General features: G+C 48.3%; 1 protein-coding gene across 1 annotated transcript in view; it reads left to right on the forward strand.

Moving 5' to 3' along the window:
* NRP2 (neuropilin 2) overlaps positions 1-15,273 on the forward strand; it is a gene marked incomplete at its 5' end in the record, with an annotated part of 26,187 nt that overhangs the window by 5,755 nt on the left and 5,159 nt on the right. The window contains one exon of the mRNA XM_009701110.1: positions 11,313-11,494. Within this exon, the coding sequence (XP_009699412.1) occupies positions 11,313-11,494 (182 nt within the window). The remainder of the gene's footprint in view (positions 1-11,312; positions 11,495-15,273) is intronic.

A 15,273-nucleotide genomic window follows, 5' to 3' on the forward strand; every position in this document is an offset into this window, starting at 1 on the left:
CCCCCCCCCATGCCCCAGAGCCTCTCCCTGGGGGGACAGACAATCCAGGCACTGCAGAAGGTGATGGCCCCAAAGGCACTCCCGTGGGGTTTCCTGTGTCCCGCCAGCTCACCAACATCCGATCCGTAGGAGTCAGATCTGGTTTTGCACCTTGTTTCCGGTTGGCATGATGACAAATTGAGTTCCAGCTGGTGACACTGGGAACAATAGCACTAGAGATAGAGACCTCTCCCCCTCCTTCCTGCCAGCAAGGAGGAGGAGGTAGTGGTGGTGTACTCACTCCTTACTCAGCCTCTCTGGCCAGCAAGGGAGGGAGCAGAACTCGTGGTCCTCCACAGCATCTGGGGAGAGAGTGAGCACAGGGCTGGCCGTGGTGACTCCTCACTGAGTTCAGGATCCAGCTAAAAGCGTCAGAAACGTGCGCCTTTTGTGAGCGTGCAGTGCAAGCCATGCTCCAGCTGTAAGCGCCTTGCGTCTTTGCGGACCCTGCTTAGCACAGATACCATAGGACAGTAGTAGAGTCATCCCACTGAAACATCCTGATGATAACCACAGTGTTGAGATACTGTTGCTTTCAGCAAAGAGCTCAAGGCCCTTGCCTGTCTTTGCAACAGTGCTCCAGCTCACTGAGTGACACCAGGTGACACCATTCTCATCCCAAACAGGTGGGTCTCAGGAGCCTAAATGTCTGTGGGGGTATGCGTCTCAGTCACTTTTTTTGCATCACACAGTGGGGTTAGCAGTGCTTTTCCATGTCATGGGTTTGCTGTCTGGATGCAGGAGTTAGAAGGTTTAGCAAATGTAAGGAGAGTGCCAGGATGATATTAAAAAAATTATCCTTTTTTTTTTGTTAAGGACCAGACACAAAGCCCTGTGAAGGCAGCAGGAGGTTTTACCTTGATTTCCATAGGAACTGGTTTAGGCTTTTAATGAGCAACTGTTTGCCTTAGCTACACGCAGCCTTTTCAATGGATATCATCCCTATTGTCAGGCTGTAACAGGGGAGTGGCAGACGCGCCAACAGTATCAGGTCTGGGAGTTGTGAGATTTGGGTTCTTCGCGTTCTGTGCTATTGATGTACTGTTCCTGCTTTGGCAAATCACTTTAAATTCCCCACCTTATAAAGAAGAGAAGACCTGGGCATCTGCAGGCGTAAAACCCAGTCTAGATAGCAACAGTGCATTGCACACTCCCCTGCAAAGGGTGCTGCGTAGCAGCATCACACAGGAGCAGGTCAGAGCTCCTGATCCGGGCCTTTTCTGGCCAGATGTGAAATCTGCAATTAAATACGAATGCAAAATAAAAAGAAAAGATTGCAAAGGGCAGACTGAAAACAAGAAATTTCTAGTTGCTTTTGGCCAGAGCTCAGCACAGAGCTTATTTGAAAGAATTGGGGGAGGTTAGTTTTTAGTCTGAGACTAGTTCTCAGTTTTCTTTAAATCAAGCAGCTGCACACTACTGTTGAATGGCAATGTAATAATACGTTGCAAACCACAGTCTGGTGATCCTGGAATTCCTTATAAGTTAATAGCAGTCATGGTCCACTAATCACAGCTAGGATGTTTTAAGCAACTGTCTTTGATATATCAGTTCAAACACACCATAGAAAGCTTTCCTTATGTTGGCTTAGCGAGTAGATCAGTAGATCATTTGAAAGAGAGAATAAACTGGGTTTTTTTCATTGGGGTTTTTCCCCTCTGAATCCCAAGGAATTCTTGGGATCTATGTATAGTGTTGCTGAGCAATCACAGTCCAGTAGTATTGTTACTGAAAGGGTATCAGTATAGTGGTCGTTTTAAAGAAGTACTGTGTCAGACACAGAGATAGGAGTGTTTAATAAATTGCTAGAAGCAGAACCTGAAGCAGTGGGGTCTGACAGCAGAAATCCTATGCCAAAGACTTAGTCCTGTTACAAATGGCACAGAAACTGGCAGGGCAGCTGCTCTCTGTGTGTGCTGTGGCTGCCCCAAATGTCACTTCTTGCAGAGGCACAGAAGACATTGTGGTTGATGTGCCCCTCTTTTTTGAGGTGGGGCCCCCCTTTGCTGAGACAGGCAACACTTGCCCACTGGTGGTGGGAGAGCCCCTGCGCTCAGCCCTGTGCCTGCCGAGGCTGTGCCACGTGCAGGGTGTTTCCGTGGGAAGTGTTCAACGTATTAGAAACCTCCAGGGAACCCTCGGAGCTGGGGTTGTTGACGGATGACCAACAAGGAGTAGGACCCCAGCCCCCCCCCCGCTGCCAGCAGCACGACAGTTTGAGGCATGTGCCCAGCTTCCTTCCTCTTTTGGGAGTGTTGGTGTGAGGTTTCATTTACATTGTTATTTTGCAGTGAAAAGGGAAGGTGTAACGAATGGCTCTCGCATGTTGTGCCTTTGGTAATGCTGATGTTTGGCTGATAATCATGAGCAGGAGCAAGGTCTGGGATCTCGATCAGCAGAGGGGACTGACTCACCATTGATCTATGTTCACTGCATCTTGTTGAAGTTTTTTGACCCCTTTTATTTCTTAGGTTTCTTTTGTGAAAACCCTGTGATATTTCTGCTGTTCAGGAGCAAAACATCTCTCTGTGTCTTTAAATATGGCAGATGGGGATTTCTTCAGATGTCCAACAACTCAATTGAAGGAGACCTCAGGAGACCTCTCCCCTTCCCTGTCCCCCTTCTCAGCCTGTCTTTTCATCTGCAATCTGGAGATGTAAAGGCTATAGTAATAGAGTGTCAGAGGAAGTAATTGATTCATCACATGCCAAGAGAGGAGTCTGTTGCCTTCAGTGTCAATGGAGCTGAACCACAGCCTGGAAGGGTGAGGGAGGCTTGTAAACACTCCATGGCTGAGCTGGCAGGACAAAGCAGATGCACCGCCGTGGCTGAGAGGGTGACACAAAGGGTTGCTTCAAAGAAAATCTTCCTGAACAAAGCAGTGGCAGGGCCCTTGTTTGTGGGAGAAACAGGGATGCTCCCATTCCCCTGTTCCCAGAGCACATTAAGGAGAAAAAGTGCTAACGAGCTTCATGCAGCAGCCCACTCCCTCGTCTCTGTCTCCCTCTTCTATCTCAGCATGGCTGCCTCTCCGACCTGCTGTCCCAGGCAGGGCTGAGCTCACTTCGGGGGTACCAACCAGTGGTATCCAAGTGACTAATTCCTCCCACCCCCCCAAATGGATACTGCGGCCTCTGAGACCTGGGTGGGAGGCCACCACCACTGCAAACGCCCAGCAAGGCCTGTTGTGTGCGTGGCACAGCGCTCGCCCTCGTCCAGGCATTGATTGTGCTCAGACCCTTGGTGGGGCTTGGTTCAGATGGCTTTTGAGCTGCAAGTGCCCATATTTTGGGGGAGAAGGGGGAGGAGATGCTGTGTAGGGATTGGGCAGGTTTGGTGGGCTGTTTTCCCCAGAAACTGCTCTTGCTACAAGCTGGCACAGTTGGGTTGTTGTGGTCGTGACCAAATAGCGGAGGCTGCAGGCCAGCCTTGGTGGGAAAGCTTTGCTTACTTGTGCATCAGCTAAGACAGGAGCTGGGCTGTGAATAGGCTGTGTCTGAGAAACTGTGGGGTCAGAAAGCCATCCCATGGTGGGCTAGTCCTGGGGTGACCATCCATCATTAACAAGGGATGTAGACAGTCAGGGGCGCGAGGGTGGACTGGTCAGGGCTCTATTCTTGCAACCTCCTTTATACAATTGGTGCTTAATGAGGTGTTTGTTTTGGTTTTGTGCTGAAAAAAGCCAGTGCAAATGAGCAATATGTGGAAAGCCAAGCTGCTGAGCTCCCATCTGATCCGTTATTATCAGTTCTTTCATTTTTCATGGCATGCTGTGTCTAAGGCCATGACTGATACCATGCCAGCAAGGTGCGATGGGACATCACTCCCTATGGCTCTGTGGAGGGTGTTTTCCTCTGGGAAGAGGGCTGGCACAGCAGAGCATGTGAGCATCCCCTAATGCTCATCAGCACCTGCCAGCCAGTCCACAGACCTTCAGCCACCAGGGCCAGCCTGGCCCAAACTGGTCTCCATCTATTGCCTGGGCTGTTGGGCACTGGATCCCATCAGGAGATGAGAGCCTGTTCACCTGTTCCCCCCACTGCAAAGCGAGCAAAGTGAGCATTTGCCCCTTGCCTTCTGCCTACTCTGCTGCTTTTCGGCAGTGAATTTTCCTCTTGTGGTTGTTATCTTTTATTATATACATTTTTTTTCTTTCTGTTAGTGATCAAGTACTGAGTGGTGACAGTAAAATGACATAGAAACCAAAGTCTAATTTTTTCCACAGATGGATTGTAGCAGAAGGAGGAAAGTGCAAATGCAGTTTCTCAAGTGTCCTGCATTTTGGGGTATGAAAGGGTTGTGAGTTGCTTCACTTCCCAGCAACAGAAGGCAGAATGCCATGGAAAGGGGGCTTGTTCTTAACATGCTTTATATATTTTATTCCTGGTTTCACCATAATTTTCTTTCCCCATAAAGAATACCAAAGATGTCTTGCAACAAAAGACCCCTGTAGCTAAAGATAGAAGGGTGAGGAATTTATAGAGACGGTTTTGGAGACAGAAATAAAATTAAACAGCCATGCGTAACTCCTGAACAACAGCCTGCAGAAAACCCCTAAAGTGCACATTAGCACATCTTGTTTTCTTATATAATGAACGGTTTTCCAGACATGCCCCAGATGAGAGCACTTCTCTACTCCAACGCGCCTTTCCGCAGCGATCTGGCAACACAGCCTGCAGAAGGCAGCCTGAGGATGAACGGCAAAGCACAGGGGAGACTTTGCTCTCCCGTCTCGGGAGGGGGGAGGCAGCATGCAGCATGCAAGGAGCTGAAATCCCCTCCTGAATCAGATCTTGCCACAGAGGCAGTTCGCAGCTCTGATTTATTCTTCCCTTTGCAAGATGTATTTTGGCTACCTTTTTTCCCCCCGCCCCCCACATAAGTTAGCAGTAGCTGCTGAAAGACTTTTGCCATCAGCAATGCTTGTATGGGGGTGAAAACAACCCAAGGAGTATAAATAGAGGCTATTTGGAGTTTCCATTTTTTGTCTTCAAGGCATTTTTGAAGAAGTTTTCCAATCTGTTAGGGTTATTTTCTCTCCTTCTCAGTCTCTCTTTTTTTTTTTTTCTTTCTTTTTTTTTGACTGGATGACTGGATTTTTCTTATTTCTCAGAAATTCTGGTCAGATTTTTGAGGAGATAAGAAAATAATCCAAAGCACAGTGGAATGATTACAAAACCCCATAATACTGTGATTACACAAGACATAACTGGATGCAACAAATTCAAAACAAACTTCCGAGAAATCCTAACCAATTATGCTCCCCCCAGGCCTGGCTCTCCCCCTGCTGCCATTGGTTTTTGGTCATTTTAGTCACTGAAACCCAGTGAAAGCCCTTCAGATTCAAAGCAATGATAGCCTGTTTCCCTCTGCTGTTGCCAGGGGCAGTTATTTCCATCAGGGCAACACAAGGGCAAACTCTGCCTGCTCTGTGAGCATCCTTTGCCTCAGCATGGGCAAAAAGGTCCCCACAGGCAGCAGACTGAGACCAGATTCATCTCTCTGATGTTCAGCCACCCAAAGTCCAGGTCCAGTCAGTGATTTAAACTACCTCTGTTGTCAGTGCAGAAAAACGATTAATCCCATCCCAAGCTGGGCGGTGAGGAGTTTGCTTCCATTGAGAGCAGGGGATGTTTAGTTGGCTAAAGCTAGAGATGATACAAGCTTTTTTGTTCTGTGCAGAAATCTGTATCAGGATCTGTGTCTATGAGGACTGATTCTCTTCTCACCTCAGGATAAATTAGGAGTGATGACCCTTAAAATGATGAGTTACACATGTGTAAAACCAGTTCAAGTCAAAGGAGAATCCAATTCATCTGCTGTATTTGTAATTAATTACTCTGATTAAGGCCTAGCAGCTAAGATCAAACTTCATTCCTCTTGTTTCATCAGACAGCAGTGGTGCTTGCCTCTGCTATCATGGCTATAAAAAAAATTAACGTTTAAAAGTCCCCAGTAGCTTCTGCAGCAATTTAACCTTTGAAGGGTATGTCCTGCAGTTGCTCGAGATTGTATAAACATCACAGAAAAGTTTTCTTGTCTTTCACAACGTAACCACCCATGAAATAAGGATTTGGTTTGAAGGTGGCGTATGAGAGAGCATGAAGATGGGTGGTGACACAGAAAAATCGACTAAGCCAGCTAGCATGTAATGGACATTAATTCTAGCCGCCCCTTGATTGCAAAACAAGCACAGAGCTGCTGGTTCACCATTTCTTAACCATCTCTATACTGCAGCTGCTATTTCATTTCTAAGAAATGGCCTTTTCTTAGATGTTTAAAAAACCTTAAGCTTTTTATAACAATTTCTGAGAAACAAATCATGCGCTGCCTTTTCAAAGGGAACAATTGCATTTACTAGCTGCCATTCTGGCTAAGCAGGTTCCCCATGCCTTCCCCCAGCTACCTGCAGAGTATTAATGCCTGCTGAATTTCACTAGAATTGCAGTTTCTTTCCCTATTCTCAGCAGATGCATTTGAGACACTGTGACATATGGTTCAAGCAGACCAGGGGTCTCGAAGGCTCAAGTCAACCCTAGGCATTCCCAAATTTGGGGCTGTTGGCATGCAGTCAGTATCTATTTGTCTCTCTGTCTATCTAGGCCGGACTTGTCCAATATAATACAATCTGTCTAATCAAGGCTGGCTTCTATTCTTGGCCATGCTGCAAACTTCCTGTGTGACCTTGGGCCAGCCACTGCTCCTCTCTGCCTTCCCACCTCCCAGGGGCTCATGAGGATCCCATCATTACTGTTTGCCAGGTGCAGTCATGAGCCCCATGGAAATGCCTATAAATAACAGCTCCAAATTAAACATTGGGGAAGTTCAGGTTAGGGTCTTGCGACTCTCTCCGGCCCTGGCAAGCGCTGGAAACCGGGCTTAGCTGTGTGCTAGCCCTCAGCTACTTCAAATCATAGCTCTAAGAAGAGACTGAGAAAGCTGCTAGCTAGGTCAGAGCTTGGTCTGGGGAGCCAACCCTCCTTGGGCTTTGAAGCAAGGCTTGCACAAGTTTATGTATTAGAAGGACTCATGTTAAGGCTGTGAACATATAAATGGTTCGTTGTTTGTGTTTCTATCCATCCTAAGATAATGTCCCTGTAATGTCCTTAAAACATGTTTCAGTGGAGAAGGACTCAGCATCTCTAAGGACCTGAGGCTGAGGGGCAATAGGTTTGTTGATTATGTGTGGAGCAGCATGAGTCCCAAAACTGTGCTTTGTGCTGAGTTGTGTGCAGGAGAGGAGCAGCCAGAGGAATGGCACAGGCTTTCTAGTCCTGCTCCCCAGGTGGGTTGTAGCATTTCTGGATCTCACCAGTGCCTGGGTGGGCACCTGGGAGGTCTGTGCTGGCCTCGGGGGATGGTGGAGCACGGCTCAGTGGTCAGGGAGCCGATTAGCTGTTTCACAACAGAAAAGAACTGAAAAGGTGGAGGTCTTCTCATAATCACTGCAACAGGGGCTTGTTTGCCTTTATTGTGCCTTGCAGACTCGTTTGGAGAGCCAATGGCAAAGTGACTTAGGGAAAATAGAAAGGAAAGACTGGGAAGCAGAGAGGATTGACTGGAGGAAAAAAGCAAGCAAGCATGAGTAATACAGGCATTAGAAGTGCTTTATAATTAGTTTATAAAAGCTCTCTTAACATCAGTAAAGCACTTTCTACTAAAAATCTTTAATAAAAACACAGCAATATTTGTAAGCATTGTACGTTTTCCATTTAATTCTGTTAAACAGCTCCAAGAAGAGTATCTAAGCAATGCATTTCCCTTCTTTCTCAACCCCCCATTGTCTGGGCAGTTAAAAGCACTTCAACTTTGCCTCCCTGCCTGAAAATTCCCTGGTGGAAACCTCTGAGGCAGTTTTTAAACCAACTGCCTCCCCTTCCCACTCAAGCAGCAGCTCAAAATATCCTGCCATTGGAGGAGCAGCCAACTGCGGTCACCTTCCCTGCAAGAAGAGTTGGTTAATCCGTTGACTGTACTTGTGGTTTACGGATGCTGCACCCTGCCCTCACATATTTATGGCTGGCTCACTGGAGCAATGCCTAGATGGGGAGAAGTGGCCATGAAATGTGCTTGGAGATGGCAGCTTGCCCAGTGAAGGTAATGCCGGAGAGGTCAGCTTACAAGGATGTTGGTGCACGTTGACTGAAACAATGGATTTGGTTATATGAGTGAAACACAAATTGCTGGACACTGGTCAAGACAGTTTGGATGCCATTGCTGCATAAATGTATCCCACCCAGCTGTGCCCTAGTCTGTAATTATCTGGAAATGAAATGATTAGAGTAGAAGCATCCCCAGGGTTGGTTTTCTTCCTTCCAATTTTTCTTCTTGTTTTTCACACGGGAAGAAAAAAGTCTGGAAACCATGCTTAAGCTTAATAGAAGCAAAGCTCTGGCCAAACTAGATTTTAACATGGCCAGTGACCCAACGTGAGGAGAATGGGGTTCATCAACTTGTTTGATTGTGGGCCAAGGCATGGACATGACTGAAGCACATGATGCCAAAAGAGTCTGTGGTGGGGATTAGCCGGTGTTCTTGCTGAAGTTTGAAAGTTTCACGGTTTGGACTGGATGTCTTTGGTATTTCATTTTGGAAGCCTAAAACTTAATTGTTATGTTGGAGAGGAAGTAGGTGCTCCTGCTCATCTGGGCAGGAGTTATCTCCTGAGTGTAATAATCTCCCAATTCACAATCTCTGTTTATATGACCTGAAGAAAGAGAGTTTTGCCTCATGAGGAGCAGAGGGCTTGGGCCAAGATTTTTTAACGAGGGAAGAAAACTCTTAATGCATTTATATTCATTTTACATTTGGCAAAAAGGATTCCCTGACTTTCTCCTGGGGGCTTTTTTTAGTTGTTTGTAACATTTGATTTATTAAGGATTAGCTCCAGTAGGAGAAAGCTCAGTTAGATGCTTGGATGAAGCCAAATAGGGTTTAATTCAGAGGCAAATATTTCCTGATGATTTACTTACTAGATTCATTCTTTTAATTTTCCATTTGCAGATTGCCCATGAGCAGATTGCAATATTCCCAAATTGTGTTATTGGAAGTTATTCACCCATTCAATAAGCAAATATTTCTTGGTCCAGAATTTGCTTCTGAAATTACCAGGGCTCCTACAGCACTGGGTGTTTTGAGGAGCCATGTGGACGGCACTAGGATGCTTGGTGTGTTGGCTACAGCAGAAGCTGTGATCATTACAGTCAAGTAGTTGAAGCCATTCACTGTGTTGGCGAGTTAAAACCCCACAAGGACACAAACAGATGTGATTCCCTGGGATGGAGCTAACCTCTGCCTGTGCCATGCAAATGGCAGCTTTTACAATCCGCTCCTTTAATGGTGTTTTGCCAACATGTTTTTGCCAAATTAATTTTTTGCCACATATTCACAATTTCACTAGTAGCCAGTAGTCCTGCGGCACAGATGTGTACTTCGGATGTGGAAGGACTGCAAGCACACTGCAAGCAAGTGGTTATTTAGAGAACAAAATGTCCCCGCTGTTTGCTCAGCACTACTTTAAACAAATAGACAAACAAGGAGGAAAAAATTCTACTTAAAAGAAGCACTAACGCTGCCCTCTCTGTTCCTCCTCCCTGGGGAGACGGTGGGATCAAGCCACACATGATGGACATTAGTGGGGTCACGCAGGGCGGTGCTGGATGGTGTCAGGGTAATGAGGGGTCATGAGGTGATGAGGAGCTACACAGAGCTGAAGAGAGAGCAGAGGGAACAGATCTTCATTTACATCACTGTGTGTCCACCCACCCACCAGCCAAGTGAAACACCCTTCCTGTGCAAGTGCCTCTTCTGAAGACCACTTGGATTTCACCTTGGCCAAGCCAATTGAGTCTGTAATGAAGTTAAAGGCTGGGTGATTGCAGCTAGCTGAGTGCTAGGTCCAGCGTAGACAGGATTTTATCTGCAGGCATTTTGCTTCTGGCTCTGAGCCTGATTTAGTCCCAGAAAGGAGTGAAACGAAAGCTGTCTGGGCCATCTTTCTTTGTGGAGGAGCACACTGAGTCCCTGTAAGTTTGTTTTGAGGTTGTTGCCTGCCGATGTGTGCTTTGCAGAACAGGAATGAGTCACATGAGAATCATTCTGTATCCAGCAAGCTACTTCTCCTTTCAACTCTCCCTTCCCAAACAGGAGATCTTGTGACAAAGAAGAAAGGCAGATTCCTGGCAGCCTGGAAATGCCTTTTCCCTCCCTGGCCCCATGAGAAGAGCTGTAGCATGTTGTTCAAACAGGTTGATACAAAGAGAAATAAACAGTGGAAGAGAGATGGGCAGTCTCTGTAAATAGCAGTATGCTGGTCAGAGAGGAGAAGAGGGGTGGGAGAGCATGGGTGTTAGAGAGCAGCTGAAGAGCAAGATGTTCGCGTAAAAGCTGTTTGTTTCTCCACAGCACACAGAGCCTGATACTACCTTACCATTAGTCATGGCCTAGAAAACATGAAGGAATCTGTGGGAGTTTCACCTTCCAGCCAGACTTTGCAACAAGCTCTTGTCTCTGCATCAGGAGGCAATTCTTCCAACCCTACACATTGCTCCCCCAGCCCATTCAGATGCCCAGGAGCCATGCCAGTGGGCAGGTGGGACATGTCCAGGTAGGGTTTAGCGAAGGCAGGTTGCGGTTACAGAGTGAACAAGGATCAGGCAATAATGAACGTGGTTACCCAGCTCTTACACAGCACTGCTCATCCACAGAAAATATACTAAGTGTACTGACCACACTTGTTAAAGGATCAATGTGGTATCACACAGTACACAAAATAGCTACCCGCTCACATGGATTGAACATTGACTATTTGTTTAATGCTTGGTGTGTGCTTGGCCAAATCCCACCTGAGTAGTGGAATAAACTGAGCTGTGCTAAGTAGCACAATGACACTTAAGGAGAGAGGTAAGGAAAGGAGAGCAGCCCCAGCAGATTGTATCTGAGCTTCTCCTATGCCAAAGGAATCTTGTGGAAATGGAGGTAAATTGTGTCCTAATTTTTGCATGTTGGCTCTGAAGTTGAAGTGGATGTGGGTGCAATAAATTACTGATGTGAGGAGCAACAGAGGAAGGGACTTAAATGTAGCCAGACAGATACAAGGGAAAAAATGTATTGGGGTGTGTGTGGTGTGGTGTGAGTGACCAGAGTCTTGGGTACCTGTCTGGAAGATGTTCTGTGAAATACGCAAATATAAAGAAGTGTTTTGTGTTTGTTCCTGGTATCCTGAAGCATCTCCCTGACAGACGGTTTTACTGCCATTTCACCTGCCTCCACAGGTACGACTACATTGAGATCCGAGATGGGGACAGTGAAGCAGCAGACCTGCTGGGCAAGCACTGTGGGAATATAGCACCTCCTACCATCGTCTCTTCTGGCCCATCTCTCTATATCAAGTTCACCTCGGACTACGCACGGCAAGGTGCCGGGTTCTCCCTGCGCTATGAGATCTACAAGACAGGTGAGTGTCTGACTCAGTGCCTGTCTGCCAGGCTGTTTGCCACGATGATCTTCACAAGGAGATGTCTCTGGCCACCTTTTCAATATGATTTTTAGCATGTTGTCCAGAGATGAGGGGCTTTTTTTTTTTTTTAAAATTTAAGCAAATCTGTTGCATCCCATTTCCAGGAAGGTAAACATGTTAGTGATCCATGATAGTGCATTTTTGGATCACAGTGTGGCATCAAAAGCAGGGTTCCTCCTTAAATGTTCTCTTGTAGAGAGCAAGGACTAGAAACATACAGCTTTTCTCTCTGGCATGTGTGGAGCTTGTTAGGGCTAAGAGGGGATTGTCCCTCTGTTAGGAGTGCATGGAGCTCCCCCTCCTGTGGAGCTGCGATTCAGGGCTGATCAATGATGGTGCGTTTTCTCTCCCTGGAAGCGGGGTTTGTAACTGGGGAGCTCTGGTTTTCAAGGGACTGCTGTGAGCAGTGCTGTCAAGGGCTGAGACAGCGCCTTTCCAGGCAGATATAAGAGGAACTATTCATAATTCTGTTTAATACCAAACTATTCTTGAGGAAAGGAAAAGCTGTTCAAAGGCCTTTTAATAGTGTTTCTGTCTAAATATTTGCCAGAATTTTGTGTCTGGGAAGAAGGAGGCTTGAGAAAATAAAACCTGCTCTGTGGGGGTGGGGGTGAGAGAGGTGTGCCTGCACGCCGAGGGAACAAGAGTGTGTTTTGCATGGGAACGCAGGCGCCTGCCCTGTGCCCACATTCCTTTGGTGGTGCATTGGAAGAAAACACACACGCAGCTTTCACGTCATTGCATCCAGCACGAAAAAAATGCCCGTGCCTGGTGAAAAACCAGAAAGGAGGGTCGCTTACCCAGCCTCCTCAAAGGGAAGGCAGGGAGCACAGACAGAAGTGCCCAGGGGCTCTAGCCCAGCTGTGCAGCAGACAGAGGTGTGCAGGCAGCCCACAACCTGGTCACAGGTAGATGTGAATGTGGAGACTCTGCTGCAAGAGGATGGGAATGGGAGGAATGGGACTCGCCACATTCATTGTGAAATGGTGATAGAGGAGGTGTCTGGACGTTCAGGTGGATGAGGAAAGTGCTGTTGCTGGTGGTTGCCTGGGCTGTATAACTGGCCATTGAGCTGTTGTGGTGTAGCCAGCTCACCACTGCTGTTAATGGTTAGTATGCAGATTGGTCCTGAAAGAGTTTAGTGGTTCATCCAACTGTTGGGGTTTGACGAGTCCAGTTGCCAGCATGGAGGATGGCAAGGAATGCCTGTGTTGAGGTGGGAAGACTGCTGACCTACCTCAGCCTCCCTTGCCTGTCGTTCCCTGTACACACCCCCTCTCAGCCCAGAAGACCACGCTGGGTTGTGCCGGTCCTCACATCGGGTCCCTGCCGTGAGTCAGGGCATGGGGCGATGTGGAGGGGTCCAGCTGGCTGAGGTGGCCAGGCCAGGCCGAGTGTAGCTGTGGGAAGGGATGATGGGCAGGAACCCTGTCTGCCTGGGTAGGAGACAGCAAAGGGGCAAATTCATGGGAAAAGGAGATTTTGTTGCTGCTGGTAGAGAGAGAGAGGAAGCAAGGGCTGATCTGGGAGAGAGTGGATGTTGGGTAGAAGCTGGAGCTGAGTTTGTGTCCCTTGATGTAGGTCCCTGCGGAGCTGCCCTGAAGTCTGAAGTGGTGTTGGGGCTCCTTTTGCCACCACCACCCCCTGCAGGCAGCCATCCTCTCCAGAAATAGCCATGCTTTCTTCCAGCCACAGCCCATGAAATCCAGCCTGGCAAGGCAGGTTTTGGCACAGGAGCGGGGATGAGCCTGTGGTGGGGAGCAGCCCCAGCCCACCCGCCTGCCCGGCCCCTGTGCCCCCTGGGGCTATCGGGGAGGGCGGTGGGCAGTGCTGGCTGCGGGGCCACCGCAGTATGAGCAAACCCTGCCTTTTGTTTGTAGGCAGGCAGCCACGGGCAAAGTTTCTGTCCGAGCTGTTAGGGTCGCCTGCAAGGCTGTCACCGGCTTTAAAGGTCATCGAATTGTCATTGTCTGCATCAGTAATGGCAGCAGGGCTGCAGCTTCTTTCTTTCTTAAAGGTGACCCAAAAAACCAACTCTTTTCAACTAAGCGTTTATTTCCACACCTTGTGCTAAATTTCCCTTATCACGGTGTGAGAGAGGAGCAATCTGCATACAAACAGCTGCATACCAGTCTTTGAATCCCCTGATGGGTATCAGTCAGCGGTCTGTGGGCTGACAAAAGAGCCGCCTGCCCTGGCTGGTCCAGCCTCCCCGCTGCTCACTTTGTGAGTTGGTTTGGCAGGGCTGGCCTGAGCTCTCCATCTCTGGGCATCAAAGTCTCCTCTCGGGCTGGTCCGTGCTGCTGAAGCCAGCATGACTCCCGCTGATTATTTGCAGCTTCCTTATAAAAAGCTGATCATTGTGTTTGCTGCTGTCAGCCAAACTGTGGACAAAGATGCCAAATGCGGTAAGAGCCCCACATGAAGAAACTGTTGTCTAATGCAGTGACATAGTTATGTCTCTCTCCTGTCTCTAGAGGACAGTCCCTGACTCCGGGTTTAGTCTGTGATTTTCCCCCCAGCTCAGAGCTTATGTTATTTTCGCTATTTATCTATTTGTCTTTCAAGCTGTTTGGAATGAAGTACACCCTTATCCCTGTTTGCAGCATTATGCTGGCCTTAGTTTTTGCCTCCGTGTTTTACCCCACAGGTTCACACCAGAAAAGCTGGCTGCTTCATTAGGTAGTCAATTAAGAGCCTCTCCTGAGTAGCTCTCCAGCTAGGCACTGCATAATGCAGTGCCGGGATCCTGCTATTACTGCGGGCTGCTGGCCTGACTCCTGTAGGTTAACGCTGAATTGAATAACAAGTCTCCCATTAGTCCCAGGAAGGCCCCGTGCTGCCTGGAAGAGCTGGAGCAGAAGCGTTTGTAGAGGAGAAGGAGGCTGTCCCAGTAAAACTGAAGCAGAAACCTTTGTGAATGCTAATGCCGGGTTGCAGCAGTGGCCGACAGCCTCTCTAACATCCCCTTTCGCCTCTGATAGCTCCAGGCTGCAAATTTCTGTTGCCTATTGTCCTGCCTCCACAGTGCAGCAGTTTCAAAGACACTATGGTATGAATACAACACAAATTCCCCTTTCCCTGGCCACCCCGAGGCACCTTGGCTGTGTGAGAGGGGTCACCAAGCTGGACCTGCTGCAGCCGAGGCCGGTGCTGAGGTCAGCAGTAAATAAGAGGGAACATTGTCTGCCCTCCTCGCCACGCAAAGGTCCTCCTTAAGGATAGAAATAACTTGCATTTCTGGTGCGGATGGCTCAGTCTGTGAGAAAGAGAGCTCTGTTCCTCCTCTCAGCAGAGACACCCCTGACACAGCCCCTGTTAGCCCCGCTCTTGCCGTGGCCCTGTTGTGGGGATGTATGCTGGAGCTGGCCCTCGTCCCTTGCGTGGGTCTCAGGGGGCCGCAGGCTAACCATGCACTTCCCAAGGGTTTCCAGCTAACAGTGGAGACATTGGCACCCTCCCCTGGGCCCTTTCACTCTGTAAATATTTGTGCTTCCTAGTTTTCTCAAGAGGAAACTGAGGCACACATGTCTGTGCCGGAGGGGTAAAGGTTACAGGAGACCAGCCCCTGGGGACAGCTTTCCCAAAGAGATGGCATGCCCGTTACTCCTTTCTGCCCCTTCCCAGGCAGGCCCCTCCCCGAATGGGGGCTCCTGCATCAGACCTGGAGCTGCTGTGTCCCTTTACCAGTGTGGGCGGCAGCCACGGCAGTGAGG

This window comes from Cariama cristata, unplaced genomic scaffold (genome assembly GCF_000690535.1).
Source record: "Cariama cristata isolate BGI_N322 unplaced genomic scaffold, ASM69053v1 scaffold6825, whole genome shotgun sequence".
Classification (NCBI taxonomy): Eukaryota; Metazoa; Chordata; class Aves; order Cariamiformes; family Cariamidae; genus Cariama; species Cariama cristata.